The following is a 27900-nucleotide window of genomic DNA, read 5'->3' on the forward strand; positions in this document are numbered from 1 at the left end:
AAATATACCAAAATAAGCGCAATGTTCACGTTTGAATGACGTTCTTCGTTATTCAGTCGCTCCGAAAGGCGGCGCTGTGACTTTAAAAAACGTAATTTGTGCGCGAGGTCACGTGACACCTTTATTGACAGCGAACGTTCCAAGCCCAATGTAAATACCGTTATCCGAGCAAGCACATACCCCCTTCCTTTCATTCCCCTTCTGTCCTTGCTGCATCTATCTGTCGTTCTTTGTTTTTTTCTTTTCACTCACAGCAAGTAGAAAATATGAAGAAATTCTTCGAAGACATAAAGAAAGACATTAAGTTCAAGTCAGCAGGACCAGGAAAGAAACTAACGGACGACAGCAGCAGGTACTTCAAGTTAACGTTAGTGACATCAGTGTTGTGGATGGGTGGTCTACCTATACTCAGGTAGCTGTAAACGCAAAGCCAAGTTGGCCAGTTTTCAAACGTTAGCTCTCCGGTTAGCTGTAATCATTTGACTAAGGTTGTCTGGAAACTGTGCCAAAGAATATAACTGTGACGTTAGCTACCTATATGGTTTCAGATCTTGATCTTGCTTGTACAATTGAGAAGCAAAACAGACAAGTGACAGCTTGACACGACGTCTTGTGGGCAGCGTGGTAGATTCTGACAGATAATCAGAACGCAGAGTGCTGATTGGGGATCAGCTATACTGAAACGTGATGATTTGATAATAATCTTAAAGGCTAACGCTAGATAAGACTTTACTAGTGCAAGTATCTACCGTGGTTAATTTGTCAACTCACGAGTGAATTGTATCCAGGTGTATAAAGCAAACATAGCAATAAGGAATAAGGAAATGCTGACATACATTATACTGATTATGCATAATACCGTGTATGGCATATGCTCTGTATTTAATTTAGCAGTAATTACAAGTATGACTGTTTTTCAGGGTTACAGCCCAGACTCTGAACTGCAGATGTTATGCAAACATGTTGACCCAAGATCAGAGCATCACCTTGGGGAGTCTATTAGCACGCACCCTGTTCCGATGACACAATGTGGAATAGTTCTATTGTAATAAAGACTACAAAATTATAATGGTGAAATATATTTTTAAAGATGGAACAAATGCAGTCGGTAGTCTGAATGCAAGGCATGCCATATATGTGCTTGGCGTGACTGGTGAAAGCATGTAGTTCTGTGATTTTGTGAATATGCAGTGAATATTTAGTGTGTGTGCACTTGTGTGGGTGTTTGTGTGAGCGTGTGCTTGTATGGGTGTTTGTGTGAGTGTGTTTGTGTGTGCACGTGTGGGTATTTGTGTGAATGTGAGTGTGTGTGTTTATGTGAGTGAGTGTGTGTGTGTGTATTTGGCGAAGCCTCAGACCAGCTCAGGTGGTGTGTTGCAGCTGAACCAGTTAATTGCAGCACGACTCCTCAAGTAGCAGCTTTCATGTGGATCACAGTGTAGATGAGACCGGGTGCTGTGAGCTCAGTGAATGTGAACTCCCCCCCCCCCCCCCCCGTACCCCACAGCTCTGATGGCCCCGCGCCGCAGAAGAGCAGCCAGCCCAAGCCCCGCCCCCGGCCCACAGAGGGGGCGCAGAGAGCGGGCGCGGCGGCACTGGCCAGGATCGAGCAGAGACAGCAGCCCTGCCCCGGCTCCTCCCACAGCGCCATCCGTAACCAGGGTGAGCCTTAGCAACAGGATTCATAACATAACTGAAATCCCCAACGCGCTCTGCTCCAGTGCACTCAGGCAGTCTCCCTCACACAGCAGAGAAAGGCTTTGCTGGACTGATGGACTCAAATTGCAGCAGTTTCCAGGTGTTTCAGTGTATTTGTTAATCTGTTGACATGTGGTCAGAAGGTACAGAAATGAATTATTTTAAGGGCTGAGAGTGTGTGGTCATTGCGGTTATTTCTGTGGGAAACCCTGAAAATGGCCAAACTCTTGGTGCTGTATAGGTATGGGGCATGCCGCCTCGGCAAGGTATAACTTGGTGGGACGTACACCTGCCATCCAAAAAATGTAACCCAATCCCTCTCTCTCTCACTCACTCTCTCTCCCCCCTCTCTCTGTCTCTCTGTCTCTCTCTCTCTCTCAGTGAAGAAAGAGCTGGAAGCCGCAGCTGCAGCAGACGCTGGACAGACGGCAGCAGAGGCAAGGACAGACGGACGGACGGACGGACGAACACGTCCATGCACGGGCAGTAGCCGTGTCCCAAACCGCAAACATCCCTGCTCCAAGCGCGCGTAGCGAGCACGCCGTGTCCGTGTGTGGAGTGCGAGTCCGAACCGCTGAGCACGAATGAAGTACCAGATGCGTCTTCCGTTTCTTCGAGGTTTAAAAGCGTGCATCGATGCATGCTCCGATCGGAAGAAATCCCATAATTCCTTTCGAGAAAATACAGTGAAAAATTTCCACCATAATCTGCGGCGCAATGCTAGCTAGCGACCTAACATGATTCATCTCAGGTTTGTTTACCAAGGGCAACATGACTATCATTGGATAGTTTAGGAAGAGGTTAAAGGTTATGGGTTACGTTGCCATGAAGCGCTTCCCGCAACTGAACAGAATTTTCCGTGCTACCGTACTTCCATTCTCCAGAGTGTGTACTCTGGAATGGAATGTTAACTCAGTAGTGCGGAGCGTGTAAGTATGCGGTTTGGGACACAGCGAGTAAACTAACGGGGGCTCAGATTTTGACCGACAGGTGTATAAACCCACCCTGAGTCAGAAGCCGCCTGACCTCCCTCTGGCTGGCTGGCTGACCCATTCTCATTGGCTGACCGAGGAGACAAGCAGTCGCTTACATCATCTCCCTCCCCCCCCCCCTCCCCTCCCAGAGTTCCCAGGGACCAGTTAAGGACGTCGCGAGTCTCTCGGTGTCCGGAGTGTTCTTTATCTGCCCTCTCACCGGGGCCACCTTAACAAAGAACGAGAAGGAGGCTCACATTAAAGAGGCCATTCTCAAGGTAAGGGACTCCCTGACCTGTCATTCACACTGGTAATCACCCTCTCTGATACACTTTCCATTGGTCGTACAGGAAGATGGATGCGTTCATGTAATCCTCACGTGTAATATTCATGCCGTAAGCTAATTAACTCGTAACCTTGGATACAAATGAGATTCTTCTTTCACAGTCAGCTCAGCACCTCAGGGCTTCATATATTTTCTTTGTTAAATATTCCTGCTCTGACTTACGCTTTGTATTGGTAATAACTGTGATGCACTGCCTTGGGTTATTGCTGATGTGAATCTACTGCATGAATTTAGGACGGCTGAGAGCAGGGATCTTAAACGAAAAGTCTCGGAGGACTGCAGTGATTTCTGGATTCTGGCACTTTAACATTCAACATGCTCAATAAAATAAGTCACTGATTGGCCAATGAGCTCACGCTCCTGCTGGTCTCCAAGGCCTTCATTGGCTGCTGATTAAAAGGAGAGAACAGAAACCTGCAGACCTCCTTGGCTAGAGCCTGAGACCCCTGGTTTGTGTGCTCAAGTGACGCTATCGAAACCGTATCATCTCTCAGAGGCTGGAAGAGGACCCAGTGGAAGCCTCCATTATGATGATCTACACCTTCAATAAGGACAGGGAGAAAGTGAAGGCCGGGGTGGACATCATCAGCAAGTGAGTGGGGGGGGGGGGGCGCCCATATTGGGACAGGTGGCAGAATTTGGGAACTGGGGTGGGAGGGGTGGCAATTAACGGGAGGACATGGATCAAGACCTCATTCGGTTTGAGAGCAGGATGTTTATATGTGGGGCATGACCGTGAGATTTTATCGCGTGACTCGAACCCGTGCTCCGCCTTGATGCCCCGTTTTTTTTTTGGTCAGGTACGTCGACAACATCCTCAGCAACCCCACAGAGGAGAAGTACAGGAAGATCAAACGGAGCAACAAGGTGTTCCAGGTGAGCGGGGAGACCATGCGTGCGCATATGTGTGTGTGTGTGTGTGTGTGTGTGCGTGTGCGTAAGTGCGTGGCTGACCCCTCCCTCCTGCTCTAGGAGAAGGTGAGCTCTTTGGAAGGCTCCACAGAGTTCCTGCAGGCCGTGGGCTTCCAGAGTGTCACGCTACCTGTGGACGGTTACCAAGGTAACTCTGCCCGGAAGCTCCGCCCACAGGTCCTTGCAGCTCAACAGTCTCACAAGAGTTTTCCTTATAATTAAAACGGTAAAAAGCTAACAGCGGCCAAACAACAGAGCTTAACTTATAGAGTCATAAAACTAAATGCATCACTACTCTCTCAGAATGAAGGGTTCCAAAAGGCTCCTCTATGCTCTTACACCAAAAATCTATCCATCCATTATCTATACCCGCTTATCCTGGGCAGGGGGGGTGCTGCAGCTGTCCCAGCATGCATTGGGCGAGAGGCAGGAATACACCCTATCGCAGTTGCACCAAAAACGACACTTTGAAAATGTCAGGTGCGTCTGGTGAACGCGACTGAAAGGCGATGTGAACCGTAAGGCCGATTTGAGCGCCCTGTCGTTCTCCAGAGCAGAGCGAGGACTTCCTGTGGCTGGAGGAGCAGGATCCCGGGGCGCTGGAGGCGCTGAGGGAGGCCCGGGACCGCCTGCAGGGGGGGGAGCCCGTGAGGGCGCGGCTGGACCGCAGGCCCCAGGCCCTCCGCCCCTCCCCCCACGCCACGCGCTTCGAGCTCCCGCCCGACTTCTACAACCTCACCGCCGAGGAGCTCAAGAGAGAGCAGCAGCTCCGGTACAGAGGACTGCCTGTGCTTATAACCTACCTAGTGTGCTTATAACGGCACTGTGTCACCCAGTGTGCTTATAACAGCACTGTGTCACCTAGTGTGCTTATAACGGCACTGTGTCACCTAGTGTGCTTATAACAGCACTGTGTCACCTAGTGTGCTTATAACAGCACTGAGTCACTAACCTAGTGTGCTTATAACAACAGTGTCACTTACCTAGTGTGCTTCCAACAACACTGAGTCTCTTATCTACTGTGCTTATAACAGCACTGAGTCACTAACCTAGTGTGCTTATAACAGCACTGAGTCAGTTATAAATCAGTTATAAGCCAGTCTGCTAATAACACTGCCTGTGTGTGCATGAAAGTGTGTGTAAACTGCGTGTGTAACAGTGTGTGTAAACCGCACGTCTGCGTGCGCTGCAGGTCCGAGGTGGTGGAGAGGAGTGCGATGCTGAGGACGAAGGCCATGCGAGAGAGGGAGGAGCAGAGGGAGAGGAAGAAGCACAACTACACCCTGCTGAGAGTGCGTCTGCCTGACGGGACCCTGCTGCAGGGTGCGCCTCTCCCCCCAGCACTGGGGCTCCCCAAATTTAGCACAGCCTGCTTCTACAACGCTGGGGGGTCCCCAAATTCAGCACAGTGTACTTCTATAACACAGGGGGTCCCCATATTTAGCAGTGTGCTTCTACAACACAGGGGTTCCCCAAATTTAGAACAGGATGCTTCTATAACACAGGGGTTCCCCAGATTTAGCACACAGCCCACTTAACTGGACCCCCCAATTTAAGCACACAGCCTGCTGGTCATAAAATGCTGGGGCTCCACATTAGCACACAATTCATTTCTCATAAGACTGCACAACCTTAGTCTCACAAATTACTTCTACAACATGAGATCCCCAACTTTAGCACAAGACACTGCTACAACAAATTAATACAATAAAATTTAGCAGTCTGCTCTTGCTACAACACCCAAGGTTTTGCAAATTCACAAGCACATGGCCAGCCTAAATTACACACATTTACTGTCACACCCACCTTATTTAAAATGTTGTCCAAACATTCGTTCACATTGAATGTACACCGCAGGAAGGAGGATCAGGTGAAGGTTGTGGCCCTTTTTTTCGGTTTCGCCCCCCTGTGCAGGCACCTTCCTGGCCCGGGAGCGAGTAGGGGCCCTGTTCCAGTTCGTGCGGGAGGCCCTGGTGGACGGCTGGCAGGCCTTTGAGCTGGTGGCCCCCGGGGGCCACAGGCTGAAGGAGGAGGAGGAGGTGGCCCTCAACGAGTGCGGCCTGGTGAGCACGGGCACGTGCACGGCATCCCATAATCCCCTTCTCCTCACCTGTCCGTCTGCTTTAGCTCTTTCTCAGCACTCATTAGTCCTTGAAAATGTTTTGTTTCAACACTATTCTGTTGAAAAATTAGATACTATCAGGAAGGTTGCGACTGGTTCCGGCTGGTATAGGGATGTGACTGGTGGATACTTTCCGGCTGGTACAGGGCTGTGATTGGTAGATACTTTCCGGCTGGTACAGCGGCATGATTGGTGGATACTATCCTGCTGGTACAGGGCTGTGATTGGTGGATACTTTCCGGCTGGTACAGGGCTGTGATTGGTAGATACTTTCCGGCTGGTACAGTGGCATGATTGGTGGATACTTTCCAGCTGGTACAGGGCTGTGATTGGTGGATACCTTCCAGCTGGTACAGGGTTGTGACTGGTGGATACCTTCCAGCTGGTACAGGGCTGTGATTGGTGGATACCTTCCAGCCGGTATAGAGTAACTCCTCCCCCCTCTTCCTCAGGTCCCGTCCGCGCTGCTCTCGCTGTCCTGGGACGCCGCGGTTCAGGCAGACATGGCCGCCGCAGGGGGACAGAGCGTCGCTCTGCTCAGACCAGAGCTGCTGGAGAACATTCAGACCATCAGCTGAGAGGCCCCGCCCCTTTCACGTCCCCTCGTCCTCCACTCTCGCGCCTCTGTGAAGGCCCCGCCCCCTTTCTCAGCCCCTCCCGTCCTGTACTCTCATGCCTCTTCAGAGGCCACGCCCCCTTCTGTCCTGTATTCTCAGGCCTTGCCTCTTCAGAGGCCACACCCCCTTCTGTCCTGTATTCTCAGGCCTCGCCTCTTCAGAGGCCACGCCCCCTTCTGTCCTGTATTCTCACGCCTCTGCAAAAGCCCCGCCCCCTTTCACGTCTCTGCAGAGCAGCAGCCACTCACTGCGCGATGGTGTAGCACAAAGAGGGAGGGGCTTAGACGGGAGAGAGAGCCGGGGAAAAGAGGAATCTGGATCGAGATGCTGGACTGCGTTTTTTTTTTTATCGGTTGCCTGAAAGACATGGCACGGCCGGGTCACCTGCAGGAGCACGCTTCAGGTGTGTGTGTGTGTGTGCGTGTGGCACCCAGACGGGGCGTGAGTGTGAAGGACGCAGGTCAGAGGTCACCATCAGTCACGCCGCGCCAGTGCGGCCAACGTGCACGCAGGGAGCCAAAAAAACGTGAGCAGGAAAACGTGTGTTCTGTCTGCAAAGCTTTTTTTCCTTCTTCCATGTGGTGATGCAGTACGTGTGTTTACATTGTGTGTGAATGTGTGTGTGAGAAAAAGAGATTATACATACTGCACTCCTGCTCTGACAAATGCACACCTCCCAGAATGTCTGGCTTACAGTTATATATGCTCCTTGCCAATTTGAGACTTAATGCTGCTTGGAGCACAAGACACAGGTGGGCAGGATATTAATGCACACCAACTACTGGCTCAGTCACACACTACAGTGCGAGCAATCAGATGGAGTTTGTACCCAACTGAGCAATGCACCCAGCTATCTTATCTTCCATTGAACGTTTTTAGGAGATTTTCACACTACATTTTGACAGCAAGACATGCATTTGACTGCCTCCTTGTGGCCAGCACAGCTAGTGCATGGGCTTGTCAGTCATTGGTTAGAAATGTATACAATATTATACTCGTCAATGGGATTATTTCCAATTCGGGGCTAGCATTCATAAAGCAGGGGTGCTGATCTAGGGTAAGTTTTTCCTCGTAGCTCATAATAGATTAGGTTGGGATTATGGACAGGGAAAACTGATCCAAGATTACTGATCCTAACCCAGCTGCTTTCTGCAGAGATCCCTTTTCAGCACCTGGAAAAGTTCTGAAAAGAAGGCCTGAATGTTTTCAGCAAGGGGGAGGGGAAGCTTAAATTTGACCATTACATCTGACCCTGGTCCAGAGCAAGTGGATTCTGTAGACAATCTCCTATCCTGATCCAAAAACAGGGTTACCCAAAGATGCCCTGGAGAATCCAGGCCATTTTAAGTGTTCTGATGCTGTGACACTCATGCAGAAAAGTCTGCTGTGATGGAGTTCCCAATGATTTTTGTTTTAAGTCAGAAACCGATTCAGTCCCTAAAAATAAAACAGGTGAGGTGAGTAAACTGTACTCCAGGTTTACTAAAAATGTGGCACCCGATGCCAGTTGTTCTCCTTTACCTAATAAAGCATATTTTTGTTGATAATGTTAAAACTGAAAAAAAAATGACATGTGGTTCCATTCAGCTTTGTTGAATTTATTAAATATAAAAAGCTAGGTTATGCTACGGGAGTTTCTTGTTCCTGGTTTGATTTTCTTTTTTTTGTGACCAACTGATTTAATAAAGACCAACGTAACCATGGAAGCACCACAAGAGATCTTTGTCAAATAGGAATGATAAAAAAAAAAAAACGTTTTGGGGGAAGAGAACACCTAGATACTGGTTTGATTTGGTTCTCCACATTTGTAAAAACAGACCATTTGTTTGCATTTATTCATTTATATTAATCCAACAATAAAAGAAACAGAACAGCCCCCCCATCACCCCCCCCACATTCCACAGAATCCAGCAATGACAGACCCAGATCAAACCCCCTCCCACCAACAAAAAAAACCTAAACAAAAACAACTGTGGTTTTTAACTTTATGTAAAGACTTGGTCAACAGTTTTGTCTCCGGTAAGAGGAAGCGGGACTCAAGAGCGTAGCATGATTCAACTCAGTGGCCATTTGCCGCTTCACTTCTATTGAACATTATGGAAATAAAGACACAAAATGGAGGTTCAGACAAGTGCATCAGGCTTTTTTTCTGTCCATTTTTTACCAGGATAGCAGAAACACCGAAGGGCACTTTATTAATGTCTACACAAGAGGCCATAATACTTACAGAAGCAGGGAAGGGGGAAGGGGAAGGAGAAGGGGGGGGGGGGGAACAAAAAAAAACAAAAAAAAAAAAGTGCGATAAAATTAACATAATTATTTTTTTAATGAAGGTAAGCCATTTCAAGTATTTGGGGGTGGGGATTGGGGGGGGGGTCACAAAAAATAATAAATCTGTGTACAACAACAAGGATATATAAAACAAATTTGTTTTTTTTTTTTTTAAAAAGAGAAAAGGATGACACTGGCCCCAGAGAAGGTTCTCCAGGCCAGACAGCAGTAATGCACCGGATAACTGCCCCTGTCCCGCTGACACAGCAGGGCCTCTTACTGCCCCAGGGTACATAGCACACCAACCCAAAATACAATGGGGGTGGGACAGCGGTCTCCCTTCCCCTCTTAGAATGACATTTAGGTGAGAGCAGCAATCTATCCACCTTGGTCTCCTCTCAGAAGGCACCAACCCCTCTCCGTTAAGTCTATGAAACGCAAGGCTTTTTAACCATTTCTGTTACATTTAAAGATACACACGGAGGCCAGGGGCGGAACCTGTACACTGGGCACGACTGCCTGTCCCACTCAGGAGTGACGGGGAGAAGTTGGGGGGGAGGTGGGTGTCTTATTTTTGGGGTCAGCGATATTGAGTGGACGGTGTTAGTGCCACTACGAATGAGTGTGTGTGTGTGTGTGTGTGTGTGTGTGTATGTGTGTGTGAGAGAGACACAGAAAGACCCTGATTGTAGACCTGGTTCTCACACACACGTTTCTGGGACAGCAGCATGGGCGGGGCACGGGAGGGAGGCCGTGGCGAGGTCAGAGGTCGTGACCTCCATGTGTTCTGTACTCTGGGTCTGTGCAGTAACCGTGGTTACGGGGGGCTTGCCCTGCTCCTCACTGGATCCTAGAGCAGAGGGACCCAGAGCGGAGTTAGCACAGCCGTCAACGCGCCATCTACACAGCAGAATTAAACTACATTACCCAGACATTAAAGGACGAGGACAGAATCTAACTACTTTACCCAGACATTAAAGGACGAGGACAGAATCTAACTACTTTACCCAGACATTAAAGGACGAGGACAGAATCAAACTACTTTACCCAGACATTAAAGGACGAGGACAGAATCTAACTACTTTACCCAGACATTAAAGGACGAGGACAGAATCTAACTACTTTACCCAGACATTAAAGGACGAGGACAGAATCAAACTACTTTACCCAGACATTAAAGGACGAGGACAGAATCTAACTACTTTACCCAGACATTTAGGATGAGGACAAAAGTGTTCGAATGACAGTTTCTCATGTATGGTTTTTCAAGTCGGGGCATTCAGTTTTTGCCTTTTGTTTTTTTTGGGACTCCCGTGACCCCGCCCCCAACCCGCTACCTCCACTCACAGGACTCACCCGCTTGTGTGTTGACGATGATGCAGTCGTTCTCATCCTCATCTTCCTCGGTGTCCGCCTGAAAGCCGTCCGTCTCCATCGCCTCCCCCTGGGTGAGAAACGAGCATAGCCCGTTTACCAAAGCAGAGTCCCTCAGCCGCAGTGCGGTCGTTCAGTAGAGGCGAAGCGGTACATCCATCCGGAACAAAACACCGGTTCACAAGGGCAATGCTCCAATCCGATCGACACAACATGCAAAAATCTATCCGTATCGTTATGGATCAGAGCAAAATATTTTTCATGTCCATAATCTGGCGGAGGTCAGCTCTACAGCAACACTGTCAACATCACTTTTTTATCGTACCATGTTAGCTGGACCATTTATATTAATTGTTTCTTACTGTATCTGATTACACTGGATCATACCGTAGCAAAATAGAGAATACCGCCAAAATATCAAAACATCGCCTCAAGAATCAAAATCAAAATCGAAACCCCCCCCGGCTGACAGGCCTACCTGCTCCGTGTCCCTGCACTTCCTTAGGAACTTGGTGATGGACATGCTCCCCGTGCTCTTCCTCTTGGCGGAGGATGAGGAGGCGGCGGCGGCGGCAGCGGAGGAGGAGGAGGAGGAAGAGGGTGTGGCGGCGGCGGCGGCGGGCTCCTCGGGGGCCTCGTGGGGCCCCTGCGTCAGGTACTTCCACTGGCAGGGCACGGGCAGGGCCTCCTGGCCGAAGCGGGAGAGCACGTCCGCGTGCGCGTACCAGCAGCTGCGCCGGTGCGCCGGCCGCTTCTCGTACACCGCGTGCTTGGTGATCAGCCGCTTCACATGGATCCTGCGCACAGAGAAGCACTCTCACGTTAGCATTTAACATGAGCACACCGGTATCACGTTAGCATTTAATATGAGCACACCGGTATCACGTTAGCATTTAATATGAGCACACCGGTATCACGTTAGCATTTAATATGAGCACACCGGTATCACGTTAGCATTTAATATGAGCACACCGGTATCGCGTTAGCATTTAATATGAGCACACCGGTTTCGCGTTAGCATTTAATATGAGCACACCGGTATCACGTTAGCATTTAATATGAGCACACCGGTATCACGTTAGCATTTAATATGAGCACACCGGTTTCACGTTAGCATTTAATATTAGCACACCGGTATCACGTTAGCATTTAATATGAGCACACCGGTTTCACGTTAGCATTTAATATTAGCACACCGGTTTCACGTTAGCATTTAATATGAGCACACCGGTCTCACGTTAGCATTTAATATGTATCATGTTAGCATTAAATATTAGCACACCAGTTTCACTTTAGCATTTAATATTAGCACCCCAGTTTCGTGTTAGCATTTGAAATTAGTACATCGGTATCACGTTAGCATTTAATATTAGCACCCCGGTTTCGTGTTGGCATTAAATATTAGTACATCGGTTCCACGTTAGCATTTCATAGTAGCATACCGATTTCAAGTTAACCTTGCATTTTAGCACACCAGATTCACATTAGCATTTACTGAGCGAAGAGTGGCTTTGAGAAGAACCATGAATTCAAGACAGTTTAATAAAAATAAAAAAATTAAAATTGTGGGGGTCTCAGTGACAGCACCCTGGCATCCTACCTGGCGGGGATGCTCTCTGCTGCCCTCTGGGGGCTGGTGCTGGTGCTGGTGCAGGCTTGTTTCTGCCGGCAGAACTCCTGGAACTCAGTGATGATCACCTTACTGCTGTTCACGTTGCCGTGCAACAGCGAGAGCAACTGGGACAGCACTGAGGGAGAGGAGGGAGAGAGATGAAGATTACGATGCAACTCCGAGAAGATCTTAACATTTTAACAATTCAATCAAGAAATGTAAAAACCAAGGATGGAGGTAGAAATCTAAAAAAAAAAAAAAAAAATCAGCACAGGTGTTCCCGAAATGGGGGCACTGTAGATCCCTGCTGAAAGAGTAGTCCAGACCAATTCCCCCCATCGCCCCCTAGCAATTTCACATGCCGCTTTTCCACCGCATGGTACCGGCTCAACTCGAATCGACTCTACTCAACTTTTTTTGTTTTCCATCGGGCAAAATTTGTGGATAGTACCTGGTACCTGGTACTTTTTTTGGCATCACCTCCGTCGAGGTTCCAAGCGAGCTGAGGCGATACCAAAAGGTGACGTGAAAACACTAGAATCGTCACTAGGTTAGCTTACCCTCTTGCGTCGCCTTTTATGCTAATGAGCAACCAGAGTCGCCTCGTCGTCTGAGCTCTGATGTAGGATTTCCCAAACTCTCCTGTTTTTTTTCCAGCAGTCTTTTGTCTTACTGCCTTCAGCCTCTTCAGAAACAAAATGTGTCTCCTTGCTGTGGCAAACGGCCACATAGCGAGAATCAAGAACACCATCCCCTCGATATCCTCCATTGTTCCTGTGTGTGTCGTGTTGAAGATGACGTCACGGCAGTTTCATGCGCCGTCGCTACGACGACAAGCTACATTGACGGGGGTACTATCTGCAGCGGAAAACGAAGTACCTGGTACCAAAACAGAGTCGAGTCGAGCCGGTACAATGCGGTGGAAAAGCGGCTATAAGTTAGTCAGGACTCCCACACACACACACACAGCTTTGGCATAGGCCTGAACACAAACACAAGTCAGCCACTTGCTGGGAGCTCAATTCATCTCCTTGGGGGGGAAAAAAATCCAGCAGCAATCAGAGAGGTGTGACCTCCAATATAGCAGCTAATAAGGCCGGAGAGAAGCATAACTCACAAATAGAAAATACAGCTCTAGTTTACTGGTTAAAATACATGACTGTTATATATCCACTATAATAAATCAGAAGTAGTTTCCCCTCTTAACCTCTCAATTACTACTGAAATATCAAAATATATATATAATAATAATAATAATAATAATAATAATAATAATAAAGCGATGCTTACAGAGCTCGTCGCGGCGTTCCCGGGCGGCGGCCGTGGTCTCCGGGGAAACGGGCTCCTCCGCGAGGGCGGCGGCCTCCAGCAGGCAGACGGCGAATGGCAGCAGGGCCTCGGCCTCTGGCCCCGCCCCCTCGGGCCCCACCCACACGCACCCACGCACCACCGCCTCCAGGACCTTGAACTTCTTCTTGGCCATGAGCTCGTCCCACTCGCGGGCCTTCAGCCGCTGCCGAACCTTCTGCTTCTCCACGTCGCCTTTCTCCTGCGTGCGCCGGGCGGGGCGGGGCGGGGCGGGCAGGGGGGGGGAGAGAGAGAGGTTAGCGCAGGGCGGCCCAGCTCCTGTCCCGGAGGGCCACGGGGTCTGCTGGCTTTTCGGTTGCGCTTCAGCACCAGTGATTGGTTTTAAGTCAGGGCTGTCCAACCCTGCTCCTGGAGATCTACCGTCCTGTAGGTTTTTACTCCAACCCTAACAAAGCCACACCTCACTCAACAGCTAGAGCAGGGCTGCCCCGCCCTGTTCCTGGAGGTCTACCGTCCTGTAGGTTTTTACTCCAACCCTAACAAAGCCACACCTCACTTGACAGTTAGAGATCTCGTCAAGCTGTTAATTAGCAGTATTAGGTTTGCCAAAGGGGTGGAAAGGAAAAAATACAAAATGGCAGATGTCCAGGAGGCAGCCAGGGCTAACTGGACATAGGGCACAATTTAGGGAGGCAGAGAGAACATTTGTACCAACTGGTGAATATGGAGGAGGGAGGTGAAGAAAAACTATACAAAAAGTCTCTCGTTTCATTAGGTGACCCATCAAAACTCATCATTGTCGGGTAGAAACAGGGAACGCCATGTTTTACTTGCCTCTTCCTCCAGCGCCCCCTCCCCGTCTGACAGGTAGCCGTGCGGCACAAAGAACCCGTCGTCATCGTCGTCGTCTTCGCCACCTTCGTCATCGTCATCCTGCCAGGACGCAGACAGAGCCCGCGCAATCACGTCCGTTACTCACAGATTCTCGGTCATTTACGGACCCATTCATTCACGGACCAACCAGAAAACACGACTCCCCAGAGGAGTGATGGGGACACTGTGCTGTAGGATATTCGGTTTCCTTCCCTCGCCACATCAACTTATGTGCGACCAGTGTTCTAGTCCAAAATGGCTGCCCTTCCACACCCCCCCAGATGCGTACATTTGTGGCGATTCAGGTGCACCTTAACGTTTCAGATCATTAAGGCCAGGTCGTAGTTCTAGGCCATCTATCTCCCAAATAAAACAGGCAACATCTTGCATATTCCGGCCAACTGCCTTCGCTTCTCTCCAGACTACCTCGATTTCTGCACTCAGTTTAACATCCGCCACATTTAAAACATGCAAAAACCTAACAAAGACTCAAACGTACTCCGTGCGGCACAGGTAACCGACTCACACATAAATACATTTTAAACGAATGAGTTCCAGGCACACGATGAACTGTGCTAGCAAACGGGTTTCAATAGCACAAATTTAGGCAGTAGAGCAGTCCCAGACTCACCCCCTCGCTGTGGGACAGGGACTCCCCTGGCTCTTCCTCCACCCACTCTTCATCACTCTCCACCTCGTAATCCAGCAGCACCTGGAAGAGGGTGGGGTGGGGGTGAGGAAAGGTGCAGTTTCAGACACACTGTCAACCAAACACCAAGCAAACAGCACAGCAGCCAATCACACCTTGAACAGGAATGACTGACAGAGGGAGAAAGAGAAACGAGCCCGGCAGGGTGTAATACCTTGTCCTGCCTCAGGGGGCAGCGTGGGGAGATGTGGGCGCTCTTCTTGTTCCAGGTGCCCCAGTACGCCGGGCGGTAGTTCTCCTGGAACTGCAGCAGCTTCATGCGGCCGTACCGCTGGCGGCCGGGCACGCCTTCCGGCTTCTGTCCCTCGGGCACCACCATGCAGTCCCTGTTTTTGGGGGGGGGGGTATGGAGAACGCTGCCCTGTTAGCCCTCTGAAGAGTTTTTCAGAATGTTTTTTTTTTCTTTTCCAAAATTCAAGAACACAATCACATTTAATTACCAGCAGCGATTGTGACATCAGCATTAGAATGTCCAGCCAAGAACATTCTAAATCGCGAGTTTGTGACCTCATCACACCTTTTAAAAAAAGGGTCAACAGGATACCGAGGCCTTTTATCAGTATGCAAATCAGGCCGCACAGTTCGCAAACACAGCCACAGGCCGAGAACCACACAAGCTGAAACGCAATAAAGCTTGTTATGCATTACGTTATCAAACGCTTAAGAGCTTCTCAAAGAGGACCTAGAGATCCATGGCAGTGATCTACAGTCCTGGTCCTGGTGGGCCGCAGGGTCTGCTGGTTTCTCTCTTCGCCTTATTATCAGCAACAAAATCAGACCCAAGAAACCGGGATAGGCGAGTTGCCCGTGTAATCGGCTGCTTTAACTGAAGAATGAAGTTCTGAGCGACAACAAAAACCAGCAGGCCCTGCGGCCCTCCAGGACCAGGACTGAAGACCACCGCGCTATGACAACACGCTCAGCGGACGCTCTTATCCAGAGGGGTTCACCAGGCAAGAGAGCACAAGTGCAGCCAGCATTAGCGTTAGACGAGCAACAGTGACAGAGCTGGCCAACACACCACAGCTGCACCAGGCTGAAGCGCTAACGCAGGTAACCATGACGACCATGGCACCATCCCCGGAACTAAACGTGTAGCGAAGAGGTTCTGTATCTTCACTCTAGTGTTTCTTTTGCGCCTCTACATCATGAAACCTATGCACTTGTTGCACGTCGCTCTGGATAAGAGCGTCTGCTAAATGCCTATAATGTAATAATGTAATGTAATGTATCACACATTAGGCAGAACCAGAGGGGGATTTTTTTCACTCACCCCCCTCTCTCGGCGGAGCAGGCCCTGGTGGGGCCCGACCGGCGGGGTCTGTGCCTCCTCCAGTCCCTCAGGCCGTCCAGCGTCCCGTCGGGCCGGGACAGGTAGCTGTCCAGCTCCTCCAGAGCGGCCTCCTCACACTGCACCCGCACCAGCGGGGCCAGGAGCATGTGCTCCTTAATCTCAAAGGGAGCGAACTTCCCACAGGCTGCTGCGAGGGTCTGTATGGCAGGGGGGAGAGGTGGAGACAGAGAAAGAGAGAGAGAGAGATGGGGAAGAAACAGATGAATGGAAGGAGACAGAAAACGAGATGGAGGAAGAGTGAAGCAGGGAAGAAGGGAGGGAAGGAAATGGGAAGGCCAAGATGGAGAGAATAAGGAAGAAAGGAAAGGGAAAAAGGAGAAAAGAAGGAAGTGAAGAGAAGAGAGGGGATAGTGAGAGAGAGAGCAAAAAGAAACTAAGAAACTTCTCAAACACTAATAATCGTAAAACCAAACTCAGGGCAACACAGAAAATTCGGGATGAGCAGCACCGCACGCAGAGCCCGGGCCGCTTTACCCCCCCAGCGCACAGGCCGGGTCCCCGGGGGAGAGCTCCTACCTTTGGGGCCTGCTGGGACTTGGGCCTCTGCAGAAACCGAGTGATCTCCGCTTTCTCCGCTTTGATTCGCTACGGAGGAGGGGGGGAGAGAGAGAGAAAGAGAGAGGGGGAGAGAGCGAGAGAGAAAGAGAGAGGGGAGAGAGAGAGAGAGAGAGAAAGAGAGGGAGGAGAGAGAGAGAAAGAGAGAGGGGGAGAGAGAGAGAAACAGTTACAGCGTGCTTGCTAGCAAGCGAGTAAACGCGTGGGAAAAACAGCTGCTGAACGAACGAGTCCCTTCAAATGAGAAAAGGGGTTTAAAACTCGTAGCGATAATAAATTCTCATGCAGGGGCAAGCCCAAAAGTACTTCACAGAAATCATTTTTTTTTCTCACATCTTTCTCTTCTTTCACTCGTTTCTCCTCTTCTTTCACTCGCTTCTCCTCCTCTTTCTTCTTTTTTTCTTCAAGTTTTGCACTAAAAATAAATACAAATAAATAAATATAGGGGCACAGTTTTGGGGGGCAGAGGGGCAAAGTTTTGGGGGGCAGAGGGGCACTGTTTCGGGGAGCAGAGGGGAACAGTTTTCTGTTTTGGGGAGCAGAGGGGCAGAGTTTCGGGGGGAACTCACTCCTGCTTTACTCTGCGCTGCTCCTCTTTCGCCCGCAGTTTCTCCGCCCTCTCCTTCTCCTCCCTCTCCTTCTTCTCCTTCCGCTCCTTCTCCCGCTCCTCCTTCAGCTTGCGCGCCTCCTCCTTCTTACGCTCCTTGGCTTCGCGGGCCTCCTGCCGCTGACGCTCCCTCTCCTCCCGCTCCTCCTGCCTCCGCCGCTCCTCCTCAGTGTTCTGGGGGGGTGGGGGGAGACGAGAGTCACAGTCAATTTATCAACAGGACCAGGAGTCAGTGTCTTAGGGACGATACAGGAATCTGATTCTACTTCGCTGAAAAATCAAGGTCAATGCAACGGAAAACATTAGTAACAAGGAAAAATAATCCAGTTACACTGGAAGTAAAAAGAAAGGAATAAGTTATTTTAGTGTTTGAGCAACACAGATTACAGATTAGTGGGATGAAGCCCCAGGCAGAGTCAATGTCACTACACTGTGAACCCAGTGCAAATGTCACACTGTGAATCCGTTTCATTGAGAGTCAATGCTCCATACTCAAGGAAGCAGATCATCAGCAGACTTAGGATCAGGAGTCTGTCAACATGAGGTTGGGTGTGAATGGGTGAATGAGGGCGTGTGTGAAAGGGTGAATGAGGGTGTGTGTGTGTGTGTGTGTGTGAAAGGGTGAATAAGAGAGTGAGGGCATGTATGAATGGGTGAATGAGAGGGTGTGTGAGGGTGCGTGTGAATGGGTGAATGAGAGACAATAATTGTAAAGCACTTTGTGAAGCCGTAGTTGTTGGAAAACCATAGTGCTATATAATTACAGTCCATTCAGCATTTAAGACGACTTCATCAGTTACCACCTTACCTTCAGAGAACGCCTCTTCACTTTCTTCCCTTCTGTGTTTTCATTTGTTTTTGGTGTCTAGAGAGAGAAATAGTGAGACACCAAGAATAAATAATTCAACTGTGCATACGGGACACTGAAATCCTGGCCTAATTACCGAATTCATTGTTCCCAAATTGGCATGACAAAGCAGGCTTGGGAACTAAAGAATGCATCTAAAAACTCTGACATCAAAAAATAAAAATAAAAATAAAAAAATAAATAAAAAACATTCCAATGAGGGTGACAGGTCCACTTGACCTTCAAAACCCAAGACCTGACCCAATGAGTTTCGGGTCAACAGAATTAAAACAGAATGGGTCAGATCACAAAAAGTGGACGTTTCAGCTAAACCAACAACAAAACCAAAGAAACATCAATGCTAATGCTAGCGCACGGTTACTCTCCCTCAGCGTTGCTACTGAGCGCACACACATTTGTCATTCAAACAAAGCCAGCTATTCTTTGCCGACTTTTTGCATAAGAGCATTAGTACAGAAGTGAGCTCGAGGCTTCTCTCGCCACAGCCCACTGGGTTTTAAGCTGCTTCTCAATGTCAGCTCTTCGCGCGGGAAGCAGGTGCCAGGTGGACCGACGGAAGGGCACTTGGCAACGATTGCCAAACTACAGGACTAGCACCCTACTGAAACTCAACACCGGGCGGTCAGACTCAACACATCGCCCATTAGGCACGCTGCACTGCTTGGGCTGAGCACGCAGCTGATTTTGACAATGTCGCCAAAACATTTTCGTTCCATACTGGCACAGAAAACGGGCGGGGCGAAGAAGGTCTATGCCCATTTCTGGTTTCCACGCCAACCCCTGCGCTTGATTATTCCAGTAATCCCAACCGTGTAGGTGACCTTGTGGTTCAGCTGATTTCCTCCGAAAGTTCAGGAAGCACTGTTCAACACACTTCTCACATGACCATATGAAACATTTTACTGTGGTTTAACCAACACATGAAACGGAGTTGGTGTATACAGATAATTAGCTAAAGGCCTGCCATCCAAGGGGCTCCCCACTTCTGTGTTGAGCTGCATTTTAAAAAATGAGGTTTGGGAAGGGTCACAAGGTGTACCGACTCATTACGTGAGCTGTGGGCACAGAAGGTTTGGGAGGCCCTGTCGCACGGCGCGCGGCATCAGTCCCGTACTCACCGTGGAGGCCGGGCTGGTCATCGCGCTCTTGGCGGGCTCTGGCGAGCTCTCCGTCGCCGACAGCGAGCTGGCGGACGAGGGCGACAGCAAAGACACGTTCTCATTGGTGGAAACGTCCGTCTCGTTCTCCTCCGCGTCTTCCCGCGGCGGGTCCGGCGGGGGCGTCTCCGCGGAGACCGACGGCGAGCCGGGAGCATCGGCGTCCTCGTTGTCTGCGCGGGCCTCAGCCCCGCCCTCCGTTTCCAAGGAGACGGCGTCGGCGGCAGCTTCGACAGCAGGCTCCGCGTCAGCGGCCGGGCCCGTCTGACTGCCCCGAGTCGGGGCCGGGAGGGCGGCGCCAGCGGGCTCGGCCGAATTGGAGTCCTCGGTGAGGTCGATGGTCGCGCTCGGGGCTGGGGGGGCCGAGCGACGGGGGCGGGCCTCCTGCTTAACGAAACCGTCCAGGGGCCCCCGCCCGTTCACCAGGGTGGCCTTATTAGGCGGGAGGAGCGGGGGGGCGGGGTCCAGTTCGTTCTCTCCGTCAGAGCTGCTGGGGTCCAGGTTTGGGGGTGCAGTTGGGGGGCCTCTCACCCTTTTGGGCGCCCCATTTTCCTTGGGTTCTGGGTTGAGACGTTTGAAGGGAAGGCGAGCTGGTGGGGTGGAAGGAAGCAAGACCATCCACATTCACCAACAGCCAATCAATAAACGTAAACACCACACAACATATTTATATACACCATATTCACATCTTGCCATTATACCACCATCTTTGATGAAGGCGGCAACTCAGACGCACCCCTAATATTTCACCCTGTCCATGTATTTTTTACTCAACCGTTTGCCTGAGGTGCGATACATTCATACAAAATTATCTGCCAGTTTTATATTATCACATTACCCCAATCGCCGACAGACCGTTATATTCGACACGATAAGAAACAATACATAGTTTTTAAACGGAGCTGCTCCAGGTCCATTTAAAATTCATAGCAAATAAAATCACTTATTTGCAATGAAACTCGAAATTGCACCCAGAGTTGGATATTTTCACTGGGAGTGGTAGGGAAGCTGCAACGGTCTCCGCCTATTTTAGTTTATTCCGTTTAAATTGTTTAATAACAGCCGTTTGTCACGGGGGCATCCATTCCTAAATGCCAATGACTCATAACCCCTCTCGAGAAGCAGCCTACGGTCCTCCATTTTGGATCGAACCCCATATTTCAGCAAGTCCATTTGACTCTTATTACCCACAACGACCGCTAAGTAAGTCTTGTCAAGTAACTACGGTGCCGATGCAACGAAGAAAGGACCCTACCTTGAATGAGTTTCTTGGCGGCAGCGCTGGACTTGGCCTTGCAATCCATACCTGTACAAAAAGACACGGAGAGAGGGTAAAAGAAAGAGAAATTCATATGCCGAAAACATAGTAGTACTCAACTCCGCATAGTATAACTAACCGCCAATATACCGGAATTACATTAACGGTAGCTTCGTAGTGCTGCCCAGTTATCCAACTAACTTAGACTACTACTTTACCAACGACTTCAATAACTGGCAAGCTTTAAGTTCACCCACCCATGACAGGAAAAACAATGTTATCTAGCTAGCTACTAAACACTGCTCCTCCGAGATTGATATTTTGTTCCGATAATTTAGCAGCTAGCTCGCTAGCTACTAACACATATCAGTTCTGTCGTAAACTGACGTCAACTAGCTAACTAAGCTAATTTAGCTTCTTCGTTGGCGCTTATCAGGCTCTAAGCTAACCAGCTACCGGCACACGAATAAACTTTTTTGGGGAAAAAGTTCGTTTGGTCACAATGAGGTATCTGGACTCTTAACAACTAACGTTACCTTGCGCACTATGGTAGCTGGGGTTGCAGGTACATAACGAGTTGTTGACCTTGATATAAAGTTGTAGCTAATGTTAACTTACCTGGAAATGGACCGGTTCACATTCAAGTCACTTAGCAGCCTGCTACCTTAAATCACAAACTGGGACTGAGACAATTTAAGAAAATTGACAAAAGACTGGGCTAGCCTGCACCTTGCCAAGCCGAGCCTTTGATGCTCTCCCGCCACTGCCAACTTATTAGCCTTAAAAAGAAGCAAGCCTGCGAGTTTGTTCACTAAATGGCCGGCAGCTGGATGAATACGTCGGCGCTATATTAGCCCAGCGTGTTGTATATGGAAATTAAAACCACATCCCCGTTTCTTGTACATCAAGAACCATCCACCACGAAAAGCATTTGGCGAGTAAAAAAATAATTTAAATCCAACAATATGTATCATTTAACGGTGGCTTTTTTCGACAGACCAAACCGCTCTGTCAATGTCGGCATTTGTTTTTAGCCAATTGCTCAATGTAGTGCAATGCTCACTGCAGATATGTTTCCAATAACTTGCCAGTTTTCACGCTAAATGCTTAACTTACCTCTCCTCCGTGGTGTGGAGGCCAGTACATGCCGTTCCGAGGACGGGTCTTCCGCCGCTAGCATCACCCTCCAAAACTAAACCCACACTCTTGACAAAAATGGATGAGCGCAAAAAAAATACAATGACAACAAATGGATGGTTAATAGAATTAAATGTTATTTTCCAGCTCTCTCAACCCTAATCTGTAACTGCAAACGTATTGTATTAAATCCCTTCATCAACAAAGTAACAACGTTATGAAATATTTGTATTGCTTAATTATAAAACGGTATTGGCATGTTCCCTATACCTCCCCACTACTTCTGCAGACTGCCTCGCGCTCGCTAGTCAGAATTGGCGGGATCCTCTCCCTGACCCCCGTTCCGCTTCACGCGATTGGTCAATATAGTGAAACGTCACAAAAAAGGAGAAACTTTCACCATGTATACGTGTGGCCCCGCCCTTTTTTCTACGTCATACAATACGGATTCGCTTCAAATTCATACATGATTGGCTCGTTAAAATCTGTTTTTATTGCTACTGTAAACTCATCGATAATTGCTTTGCAGTCCGGACGACCTATTTTTGTCTAGTGACTGGTCCTCAGTGAAAGGCAAAAATGTCCACCTTAAGATAAATCTTAAAAATCGTAAAAGCAGCGATTTCGGAAAAATGCCGATTTGAAATCCAGTTTCAAATTAGAATGTACATATTTAAACATGATAATATACATAACAACAGAAATCTCACACAACACACAGCCTTGTTTCAATTCCAGAGCGTGTAGCCACACACCGAGTGAATAAGGGCACTTTATTTTATTTATATTTTCTCATGTACAATTACTCCACTGTACCGTGTGAGAATAAATAACACTTCATATTTTATGTACGAAAAAATAATATTCGGTAAGAAAATATTGTGTAGAACTGTAGCCTACATTTTTGGAAAACGCAGAGAGCCCTTTCACTTTCTAAAGTCGTTTTTGGTAGACGCTCTCTCTACACAGCTTTCCTCAAGCTGTGTAGTCCCACCCCGATAGGATGGAACTACAAATCCTATAATTCAGGATACCGATTTCCTGGAATCTACGGGCTGGGTTGGCGTATCACGAGCTGGAGTTAGCGGTCCTCAGGTAGCTAAGAATATAATTATTAAATTAAACAAAAAACAAACGTAAGCAATTGCATGACTCGTTTCGGATAAATTAACACACTACACGCCATAACGAAACGGTTATTTTCCTATCTGATGTGTTTGGTTTGGATCATGTTGTACCTTACCCTAGCAAGATAGCTGTCCGCAGCGGAAAAAAGCTCGCTTTATAGCACTGTGGTTTGCCATTAGCGAGTGAGCCAGTTGCGTGAGGTCTGTTTTCAATTCATTTTCGAAAGATAAAAGACAGGCGAATAGTTCGTAATTCTGCCATATGAACTCAGCAGACGTGTTATGTTAATGATGAATTAGTTGAGAACTAGCTACTCGATGAAGTCGCGCTAGTGGTTGCTACCACTAGCTGTCGAATTTTCTGTGAGAATCTGAACGAGAAGGCAAACAAAAAAAAAAATTGAGATTGACGTGCGGAGTCATTTAAACAAATATAGATACTAACCATGTGAAATGTAGTAGGCAGACGTTTGAGAACGTACCTGGTTAGACAATATATTGATAAAGCAAGAGGTAATCATTAAATCGTAATTTGGCATAATGATTAACTTCGAGATGCATAGTTATGTCACTTTTGTTGTTAATTTTTCGAAAATATGCAAAGTGAAACCGCAATATAAAATGTACATTTGGGAACTGTTAACCAATTTATCAAATGACGTATGGGTAGGAAAGGGAGCACAGAGAAACTATTTTAACCTGTGTTCAGGTGAAGTATTTTATGATGACTGGAAAGAGCACGTGTTCGTTATTGCACCAAACTCTGAACTAAACATTAACTGAAGAACCAGCTGAAATCATTTTATGCAATTTTCAGTTCATGCACTGTGATTGTATTATGTAATACTATTTCAAATGATTAAGGCCCCCATTACACAATGTATCAGATAAAGCTTCAGAATTAGCAGTATTATTGGGTAGTGAGATCATGATGATGTTTGTATCTTATGTGAAGCAAAACACTTCAGTAAACTACTAAACATCTGTCTCAGAGCAATACGAACAATTAACTGCTTGGATGTGAAATTCAGGGGTTTATTGGGATTTCTTGATTAATTTCGTCTCCTTTATGAAAGTATCTTTAGTGAGAGTGCTATAACGGACCTTTTCTTTAACATGTTAATCTGCAGTGAGGGAGGGATTGGAGAAAAACAAGCTCCTCAAAATGGCAGGTGAGTTCTCTACCCCCGTACTACTGTACTTTGATTTATAATTGTGCTTATTGTTAACTGCTCCCATGGGTCACCATCGATTTATACACTCACTGAAATATGGGTACGTGTATTTGGTATGGCTCAGCTCAGAATTTGAGTGATCGTTCTCTTTCTGCGAGGTAATAGCGGACTCCACTTCTGCACCACTGCCAAACAGTGATACAGTCACGGTGTATTGCTTGGTGTGAAGTGCAGAAATCGGTTTGTTATGTCTTTCCTGTGGTTAGCCACAAAACTGTGCGTCAGGGGTTGAGAAGTAAGCTCATCTGAAAATACCACGCCTTGATGACACCAGATAATGTTCGACATAGCGTTTGTAGTTCTGAATGAACGGATCTGTTGTGCCCTTTTAAAAAGTACTTTCGACACCGGCTCGCACAAAACATTTTCACAACCTCGTTGCCATGTAGTGGCAATGTTACAACATTGAAAAAACATTCTGGTAACATTCAGAGAACTTTTTTTTTTTGGCTGGGCTTTTCCCCAACTGTCCCCCAAACCCAGCCGCCCCCCCCCCCCCCCCCCACTCATCCATCTTCATCCCTCATTTCAGAACGGGTCAACAACTTCCCCCCGCTGCCTCGGTTCGCGCCCCGCTTCTTAAAGCCGTGCTTCTACCAGAACGTGGAGGAGGAGATCCCACCCCCGCACCGGCAGCTTGTGCGCAGAGTGTACAACCTGTGGATCTGTAAGAGACGCCCCTAACCTCCCCTACCCTAACCCTAACCCCAATACACCCCCACCCACACTCCCCCGCCTCTGGTGTTAGAGCTTTTCTTGGTTACTTGCACGATATGAGAAGTGAAGCAGATCGAAATGAAAAATTGTTCTTATCGAAAATAATTGAAGAACGGAATGAAAACTTTTCAGTGGCTTTAATTTCTCCGAGCTGGGCACTAAACAGGCAGCATGCTCTGAATAGTGTGTGTGTGCGTGTGTGCTTTTGTCTGTCTGGGTCTGACTCTCTCTCCCTCCCATCTCTCTATGTCCTGTCCGTCTGTGTCTGTCTGTCTGTCTGTCTGTCTGTCTGTCTCTGGCAGTGTACTCTGCCACGCTCTGTGTGAACGTGGTGTCCTGCATAGCCTGGTGGGCAGGCGGGGGAAGCGGAGTCAATTTCGGCCTCTCTCTGCTCTGGCTCATACTCTTCAGCCCGTGTAGCTACACCTGCTGGTTCAGACCACTGTACAAGGCCTTCCGGTAAGCGGTTCTCTCACACATGCTACACACACACACACACACACACACACGCACACAGTGATAAAACGTCGATAACCAGACTCCCTCCCCCTCTCTCCCTTTCTTCCCAGGGCGGACAGTTCTTTCAACTTCATGGCCTTCTTCTTCGTGTGTTTCCTCCAGTGTGTGCTGGTCATCATCCAGGCTGTGGGCATCTCAGGCTGGGGGGCATGGTGAGTGCCCGGGGGGGCCACCGCTGCCCACCGCCATCCACTTCACCCTGGGGGAGTCTGACGCTCTGTCAGAGTCACACACGCAAATGCAAGATCAGCTAACCCTGGCAATCTGACGCACTGTCAGAGTCACACACACAAATGCAAGATCAGCTTTTTTCCCCGGATATGGACCTCCTCTTGTCCCTCGGAAGCGAGTCCTTCCTGTTATTTTGCTGCCAGCTGACACGATTGACTTCTTTCTGCTCCCCCTAGTGGCTGGATCGCGACGGTGATGTTCTTCAGCTATAACGTGGGCTCGGCTGTGGTGATGCTGTTCTCTGCTCTGCTCTTCTCTCTGGTGGCAGTGCTGATGGTGCTGGCTCTGTACAGAGTGAGTCCTCTATACGCATGGACTGGCATGGCCCATTTTACGCACACACATATACACATGCATGCGAAACATACGACACCACATATCGCTGCGCACATTCACACACGGTGCATCTGCATCATATGCCGCACGCGCAGACACACACGCACCTGCATGTACACACATACACACACCTGCACGTGCACGCCCACGCACACAAGCACACGCATGCACACACACACACGCACACACGTGCACGCACACACACACACGCGCACACACGCACACACACACACACGTACACGCGTGCACGCACACACACACACACACACCTGCATGTGCACACACACAGACACACACACAAGCACACGCACGCACACACACACACACCCCTGGGGTGGCGCTGACCTTTCTCCCCGGTCCCCCCGCAGGTGCACCGGCTGTACCGCGGCGGCGGGGGCAGCATGCAGCGCGCCCAGGAGGAGTGGAGCAGCGGGGCGTGGAAGAGCGCCTCCGCCCGCGAGGCGGGCTTCAACGCCATCTCCGTCAGCGGGCCCAGCCTGCCCCAGTACCCCGCCGCCGTGCCCAGCTACCCGGAGAGCGGGCCCTGGTGATGCGATGCCCTGACCGGCCACTAGAGGGAGCAGTGGAGCCGTTCCTAACCATCTCAGACCCCGCCCCCTCCCCCCCCCGGCTCCACTTTCCCCGCCACACTCTGACAGGTGGAAACGGGTGCGCTGCGGTTTTTTAAAAAGCTCTACGCAGACGCGGGGAAGATTATCAGCACCCGTGCGGGGCGTAGACGCTAACCGCCGCTGCCCCGCCCTCCCAAACAGATTCCGAACGGCCGCGTTGCCCACGGCAACTCCGCTGGGCTAAGACCACCGTTGGAAACATTCCTGAAGGCCTTTAAAAAAAAAAAAAAAAAGAAAGAATTATATGCACATATGCGTAAATTGTAAATTGTAAAATGAAAAAAAGATTCATTCTGGTCATCGTCATTCCATATTTTGTTTACAGAGAACAATTGGGGTTTTTCCAAAATATATATATATATTTTTTTTTGCCTGTCATGGATATTGTAGAAATATGAGTCAAAGCACTTATCGCATATCTCAACATTTCTTTTTTCATCAAATCCATTATCTGTTCACTCAGTTGGGTCGTGGAATTGCACTGATGGCAAGAGCAGATTTATTAGTCTGGAGTAATAACCACCTTTTTAAAAAAATTATCCCCAATCAGTTCAAATTAATCGGTTCGGTAGGGTTAGACAAGTTGGGGAAACCCCAGCCATGTGACATATTGACATTGTAGCTGACAGTACGGTAGACTTTATAGAATACACAGAGGGGCGCATTGGGTTTTGAATGTTAGAGTGGGTATTGCTTTATTAGACAACTCTGGGGTTTAAACCAGGAGTACACTGGGACTCCTGTTCACTTTCGCTGCATCGTTAGCTTTGAAGCTTTAAAAGTCTTTCTAGAAGCCTAGCGCATTTCTCGGTTTACGTTTGTGAGATTTTTCAGCGCACTCTAGCGCAGCTTTAAACGCGAGCTCGTTGAGACAATCCTTCCGCGGAATGACATTTCGTCCCACTTCCTGGGGTTAAACGTTGCGCTCGGTCGCAGGCGTTCGGTGGAGCAGAAGGGTCGGGTGAGTCGCAGGGAGGGGGGTTTTATGGAAAATCGGGCTCCGTTCCAATTTATCCTCTTAAGCCCCGACTTTGGGGGCGCACCAATCCGGCGTTAGCGATGTGGGGGAGGGTCTGTGATCTAGTCACGCCCATCTCCTCTGCTGGACTTCCATGGAAGAATGAGTGGCTCAGTTTGGGGGGGGGAGGAGGGGGGTGGGTGATATCATTGCATGTGTCCAGCACAAAACTGAACCTCCGGCAAAGAAAATGGCCGCCAGCCTCATTTCCGCTTAAAACCGCTGACCGAACACAACTGACATAGTGAAGAGACCGCGTCGAATGAAAACACACGATTGCAGTCACAATCGGCCAAACGCTACCAGTTATCAAACCAGCCATTGGTCAATTTC

The 27900-nt window shown here is 48.9% G+C and overlaps 3 protein-coding genes across 10 annotated transcripts; 2 read left to right on the forward strand and 1 right to left on the reverse strand.

Moving 5' to 3' along the window:
• The first annotated feature begins 112 nt into the window (after window positions 1-112).
• Window positions 113-8120, forward strand: LOC135251366 (UBX domain-containing protein 6-like). Its single transcript, XM_064328741.1, has 11 exons — window positions 113-352; window positions 1508-1662; window positions 2080-2135; window positions 2822-2950; window positions 3513-3610; window positions 3819-3894; window positions 3991-4078; window positions 4483-4702; window positions 5123-5253; window positions 5845-5993; window positions 6505-8120. The coding sequence occupies exons 1-11, from the start codon at window positions 267-269 to the stop codon at window positions 6628-6630; spliced, it is 1314 nt and encodes a 437-aa protein (XP_064184811.1). The 5' UTR covers window positions 113-266; the 3' UTR covers window positions 6631-8120.
• A 975-nt stretch (window positions 8121-9095) lies between these two features.
• On the reverse strand, window positions 9096-23476 carry chaf1a (chromatin assembly factor 1, subunit A (p150)). Of its 4 annotated transcripts, none has more exons than XM_064328734.1 (17): window positions 23362-23476; window positions 21732-21820; window positions 20613-20663; window positions 19319-19947; window positions 18141-18197; window positions 17295-17506; window positions 17059-17140; window positions 16687-16755; window positions 16090-16307; window positions 14971-15142; window positions 14739-14819; window positions 14069-14167; window positions 13217-13475; window positions 11915-12062; window positions 10793-11111; window positions 10297-10384; window positions 9096-9790 (listed from the first exon to the last, which is right to left on the reverse strand). In XM_064328734.1, the coding sequence occupies exons 2-17, from the start codon at window positions 21793-21795 to the stop codon at window positions 9642-9644; spliced, it is 2697 nt and encodes an 898-aa protein (XP_064184804.1). In that variant the 5' UTR covers window positions 21796-21820; window positions 23362-23476; the 3' UTR covers window positions 9096-9641. The 4 variants fall into 4 exon arrangements, with proteins under 4 accessions (XP_064184804.1, XP_064184801.1, XP_064184803.1 ...); XM_064328731.1 differs by lacking the exon at window positions 23362-23476 and adding an exon at window positions 22996-23129; XM_064328733.1 differs by lacking the exon at window positions 23362-23476 and adding an exon at window positions 22023-22489.
• On the forward strand, window positions 20664-27823 carry scamp4 (secretory carrier membrane protein 4). Of its 5 annotated transcripts, none has more exons than XM_064328752.1 (7): window positions 20664-20688; window positions 24010-24051; window positions 24647-24781; window positions 25134-25290; window positions 25401-25502; window positions 25758-25875; window positions 26286-27823. In XM_064328752.1, the coding sequence occupies exons 2-7, from the start codon at window positions 24045-24047 to the stop codon at window positions 26466-26468; spliced, it is 702 nt and encodes a 233-aa protein (XP_064184822.1). In that variant the 5' UTR covers window positions 20664-20688; window positions 24010-24044; the 3' UTR covers window positions 26469-27823. The 5 variants fall into 5 exon arrangements, with proteins under 5 accessions (XP_064184822.1, XP_064184818.1, XP_064184819.1 ...); XM_064328748.1 differs by lacking the exon at window positions 20664-20688 and adding an exon at window positions 22745-22847; XM_064328749.1 differs by lacking the exon at window positions 20664-20688 and adding an exon at window positions 22942-23080.
• The last annotated feature ends 77 nt before the right edge of the window (window positions 27824-27900 follow it).

The sequence above is a fragment of the Anguilla rostrata genome, chromosome 3 (genome assembly GCF_018555375.3).
Source record: "Anguilla rostrata isolate EN2019 chromosome 3, ASM1855537v3, whole genome shotgun sequence".
NCBI lineage: Eukaryota > Metazoa > Chordata > Actinopteri > Anguilliformes > Anguillidae > Anguilla > Anguilla rostrata.